The sequence below is a fragment of the Lactuca sativa genome, chromosome 7, assembly GCF_002870075.4.
Source record: "Lactuca sativa cultivar Salinas chromosome 7, Lsat_Salinas_v11, whole genome shotgun sequence".
Classification (NCBI taxonomy): Eukaryota; Viridiplantae; Streptophyta; class Magnoliopsida; order Asterales; family Asteraceae; genus Lactuca; species Lactuca sativa.
The window spans coordinates 13,524,667-13,530,286 of NC_056629.2; the positions used below are offsets into that span (position 1 = coordinate 13,524,667).

A 5,620-nucleotide genomic window follows, 5' to 3' on the forward strand; every position below is an offset into this window, starting at 1 on the left:
ATCATTGACCAAGCAGTTAAACCTATTGAAGGTTTGGGTAAATAACTCACATTGTTGAGAAAAGAAATCCTCATATATTCGATTGATGTTGTTAATGGTTGTGGTCTGGATTTCCACGGTGCCTTCATAAGCCACTGTCAACATATCCATCATCTCATGAGCTGAATCACACTTTTGTACAAGATGATACACGTGATAGGGAAGAGACTTTCATATCGCATCTGTGTCTTACACATCAAGACAAAGCAACTTCTTATCATCATCATCATAATTTGTCTCTGGCTTTTGCTTCAAGGGGCCAATGTGAGCATTATTAACCATAGGTTGATACATTGGATCGTGAGGGCCTTTTTCAACAATGTTGCACATCCCATAGTCCATTGTTTCAAGAACAACCATGGCCTTAGTTTTCCACATAGAAAAGTTGTGCTCATCAAATGGGGGAATCTTGTTGAGACCAAAGGATTTGAGATTGTTGGAAGTCGATATGATTATCGGAGTGTATCAAAAACCTACTCTGATACCAATTGAAGGTTTGTATCGATCAGATACACTTCAAGTATAAATAACGAAATCAAACTAATCTAAATAAAGAAAGAATAAAAAGTAAAGAACACAGGATATTCTCCCAATTGTCTTTCACCAAGAAAGAGTTTGTTTTCACCAAGAAAATGGGTTTGTCACAAGGACGATCACAAAGACGATTAACAGCACCAAGTTGTTCAAGATATACATTAGGGTTTCACCTTAATGTTGAATATATACTAGTCTATACAAATATATCTCTTGATTGGAGGGATTGTATCTTATCTATACTAAGAACCGATCTTCATAACAAAGATAGCGCATCTGTTATCTATTCTATAGTTATCTGAATCATTATCTAATATACAAAGATTACATAGAATAAATTATCTTCACATTGACGCTGATAAACTTTATACGCTGGTGTTGATGGTAAGATGTATACGCTGACGTTGACCGATAGTGTGTAAAGTGTTTGACTCATCAGATCATAAAATGTGACCTTACATGGTGCAATGTACTTATCCTCCAATCTGGTTCAACATCAACGCACTAAAGACATCAAAATCGACATCTACTTTGTTTATTTTAATTTGTTCGATTATGCAAATAAATTGCGAACACGATCCAAGTAATAAAGGCCTAAGTTTCCTTTGGATCCCAACTCCAATATAATCCTACATGTCTCAACTTTGTTAGGGTATGTTGGTGCAATCTACTTATCATCACCAATCTCGTTCAGTATATTATGGTTGTGAGTAATATATAGTATATTCTCATACATGTAGTATAGCTTTTCTATTCGGCTAAAGGTTCAAATGAGAACAAAAAAAGGTTAAGAACCGTAAGAACATCTAATTTTAGATGTTTATAAAGGGTTTAAGGTTTAGGGTTTAGGGTTTAGGGTTTATGGTTTAGGGTTTCAGGTTTAGGGTGTTTATAAAGGGTTTAGGGTTGACCTAAACCCTTTATAAACATCTAAATTAGAGGTTCTTACGGTTCTTAACCTTTTTTGGTTTTCATTTGAACCACTCCCTATATATATATATATATATATATATATATATATAGGGTTAGGTTCATTTGAGACCACTTATATTTTGTGAGACCGTGAGACGCATTTGTTTATTTTTTTTTATTTTTTTTAGTTAATTCATGTTCCGAAAATAATATTTAAAAAAAGAATTTTTTGATTTTTCCATTTATTTTGCATTTTAAAATTATTTTTAGAATATGTACAGTGTAATATTGTATTTAGAATATTTCACGTATTTTTCAAAAAAAATACTATTTTTTTTTATTTTTTTTAATTTTTTTTTTATTTTTTTTAGTTAATTCAAGTTCCAAAAATAATATTTAAAAAAAGAATTTTTAGATTTTTCCATTTATTTTGCATTTTAAAATTATTTTTTAGAATATGTCAGTGAAATATTCTATTTAGAATATTTCACGTATTTTTCAAAAAAAAAAACGGATTTTTTTTTTTATTTTTTTTTAGTTAATTCAAGTTCCGAAAATAACATTTAAAAAAAGAATTTTTGGATTTTTCCATTTATTTTGCATTTTAAAATTATTTTTAGATTTGGTCTCACGGTCTCACAAAATTATAATGGTCTCAAATGAACCTGAACCTATATATATATATATATATATATATATATATATATATATATATATATATATATATATATATATATATATATATATATATATATATATATATTATGTTTAATAAGAAGATATTAGATATACGAAGATATTCGAAGATAACTATTTACATTATCTACCAACCATTAAACAAGTGTGCGGAGAGAAAAGTTTGTACTTATATATTTTGCTAAAATGACATTACTTTGAATGATTGGGATTCAATCTGCCGATGATGATATTTGCTTTAGCAAACGAGATGATGTCTCCTTCTTGGACACTCTTCACATGTGTCGTCATGTGTGACAAATAGGAAATGTCTTAATCAAATTATTAATTTATGTTACACCTGTTTGAAACTAATATTCTTTTTTTATTTTTAGATGTACAATTATTAACACTGTTTGTCTTATAAGAAATTGTAGTTTTATTACTTGAATATTATTTTAAAAAATAATTTGATTACGTAAGATGTTAGAATAACATATTAACAAAAACAATATATAAAAACTTTGTTACCACCCTCATATTATACATATATATTAAAAAAATGGTCAATATGCTAAAAAAAGGTTAAACCCAAGTTACCCAACACATGATAAATCCAGAAAATTGATGTATAATGGCTGAGATTTTAATTAAGCTACTTCGTATAAGAAGAAACCATGGCAAATTCTTGTTTTTAAGAATGAAAATGATGATAAAGAAACATGTAGGAATGATATCCATAGATTCTAATTAATATATCAAAGATCGATTTTTGTATTTTATTTAATAACAAGATATAATGGCCAAATTTAGAATTTTACCGTAAATAGTTTCCATATTTTTCCTCTAATAATTATCCTTTATTTTATAAAAGATCTACAAATATAAAAATACAGGTGATGTGTCCTACAATAAATCAATCCTAAATTTCTGGCTTTTGCTATGTTGGCTGAATTTACAGGGAATGTGATTAGTAAATATGGTAACTTTGAAGAATTAATGTATAATTTTTAAATAACCATATCTCTTCACTAGTAAATGTGCCAAAGAAACGGCTCTTCACTTTCAAGCCGAAACCCTGTATCTGCTCCAGCCTCTAATTGCCAAGATGAAGGGTAGAAACGGAAAGCATCACTTCGATCGGCGTTTTCAAGAGCAAGGTCAGGCAAGTCGAAAAATGTGTCATCTTCTTGATTTGATGTCGATGTGACCGAATCATGAATGTTACATGATGATGATGATGATAAAGTTGTGGACGAGTGAGAATGAGAAAGCATGGGTTGACATGGTGGCTCAGATTCATCTCCACCACATGTGGCGGCAGCCTTGTTGGCAGCTTCCCGGATGTCCTTTGGTGATGTGGTGGCTGGTTGTGGAAGTAGGTGGGATAATTCAGGAAAGTTAAGGTAAGCCGAACGACCTTTTATGGCTATAGCCGCTACATCATGAGCCCGAGCTGCCATCTCAGCTGTTGGGAAGGTTCCAAGCCATATTCTTGATTTCTTTCGTGGCTCACGGATTTCAGACACCCATTTGCCCCAACTCCTCATACGCACACCACGATACATCGGATGTTCACCACCATCACCATTTTTATTCTGTTTCTTTTGTTCGTTGCCATTATTACCCTTTTGAGCTCTTTTTAACCCCTTTTCAGGTTTCACTTCCTTTCCACCGCATTTCATGATCTCTGTGGTTGATGCAGAGGAGGTGGAGGTAGACGACACAGAGGAACAACCGGTGGTGGTGGTGGTAGAGGTGGAGGAAGTGGTGGTGGTGATGGTGGTAGAGGTGGAGGAAGTGGTGGTGGATAATGATGCATTCTCCATGTTGACTTGCGGTGCTTCTGTGACCAAAGAGGTATATTTATGATATTTAGACATTGATACCTACAAGAACATAATACGAGATATTGCTACATATAAATAGAAAAATCATGGGTTTTTATATTATATTTAAAATTTTATTTATAATAAAAAAGGCGATGTAGTCTTATTGGTAGAATAAAGAAAAAGAAAAGCCAAAAAGGAAAAGGAATATGGGGGCCATGATATGAAGGAAGAGACTACCCAACAATGCATCAAATTTGTTCCTATGCATGTGGATACTTTTCCTTTACAAATTATGCTAAAATTAATTTATTTTTAGTAAATCAAAGTTTAATTTAACTTTCAAGACTCTATTATTATATATATCTTATTAGGTGTCAGACCCGTGTATTATATAGGTTTATTAAAAATAAAAATTTAATATCAATATATAAATATAAAATATTTTATAATGTAATACTTTACATAACAAAATGTAATCTTCTGAAAATTTACAAAAGAAATTAAATCTTTTGAAGTATTTATGAGAATTTATTACCAAATTAATAGAATGATTTTATTTCCTTATAAAACTCATTACAATTTTATGGAATTTTATTTTAAGAAAATGGAAATTCTCTAAAAAATGACAAGTGAAAAATAAATTTTCTAAAATTCTCACAAAATGACAAGTATCAAAATAAAGGAGAAGATGACATGTGGCAAAAAAAACATTCATTTATTAAAGAGGATATATGTTTCTTGAAATTAAATTGTCCATTGTTATAATAAAAAATGTAACATGTGTTTTTTGGTTTTCAAAAACTTATGATTTTGTTTTGATAATTTGTCGGCTCATATTTTTTTTACAAATTAGTAATATTATTTCATTTTTCTTGCATATGTATATCTTCGTTAAAGATCTTATCTATGGTGGTAATCGGGTATGTCCTCATCTTTGGTGTGAGTCCATTGAATCTATTAGCAACTACCCCCGCCCTTTACCCTGAGAAAATCTTCCAACATAACAAAGCAGGTCTTATTATTTCCTTCACTGTTCATGAAGTTTGGCTTAGCCTTCGGCCTGATGACGTTGACGGGCACCACCTCCAATGGTTCTCAAAATATCATCTGGCATGCCTTCATCTTATAGGTTGTCTTTAAAGACCGTCTTAAAACTCATGAAAGAATACATACATGGGAGCCTAGCCAAAGCTTGTCTTGTAGTGTATGTCACCTATTCTCCAAGTATTTTTATCCATCTCAGATATAGCAATGATAAAACTCAACAATGTTACCGACAAGTGGATCTACGCCATCAACCTCCTCAAGCATGTCTCAATAGGTAAGTATATTTGGTATAGTATTCGTCGTTTAATTCTTGCAGGTATTGTCTACCATATTTTGATTGCGAGAAACATAAGATCTTCAAGAATAAGAGAATACACTATGAAACTATGGTCAAGACTATCAATAATGATGTTCGCTCGAGACTCCTACGCCTTACTCTAAATCACTCCCAAATGTTTCTAAAGCTACGATTCTTTAGTGGCTTCATATGAAGAATGAAGATATCACCACTCTCCACCCGCATTGACTTTGTTACCAAGGTCTGTTTTTTTTTCTTTGTCCTTGAGGATGGTTGTGCTTTG

General features: G+C 31.4%; 1 protein-coding gene across 1 annotated transcript; it reads right to left on the reverse strand.

Moving 5' to 3' along the window:
- Positions 1 to 2,910: 2,910 nt before the first annotated feature.
- LOC111906015 (ethylene-responsive transcription factor ERF038) lies at positions 2,911 to 4,065 on the reverse strand. The gene has a single exon (XM_023901754.3). The coding sequence runs from the start codon at positions 4,041 to 4,043 to the stop codon at positions 3,192 to 3,194; it is 852 nt and encodes a 283-aa protein (XP_023757522.1). The 5' UTR covers positions 4,044 to 4,065; the 3' UTR covers positions 2,911 to 3,191.
- Positions 4,066 to 5,620: the final 1,555 nt, after the last annotated feature.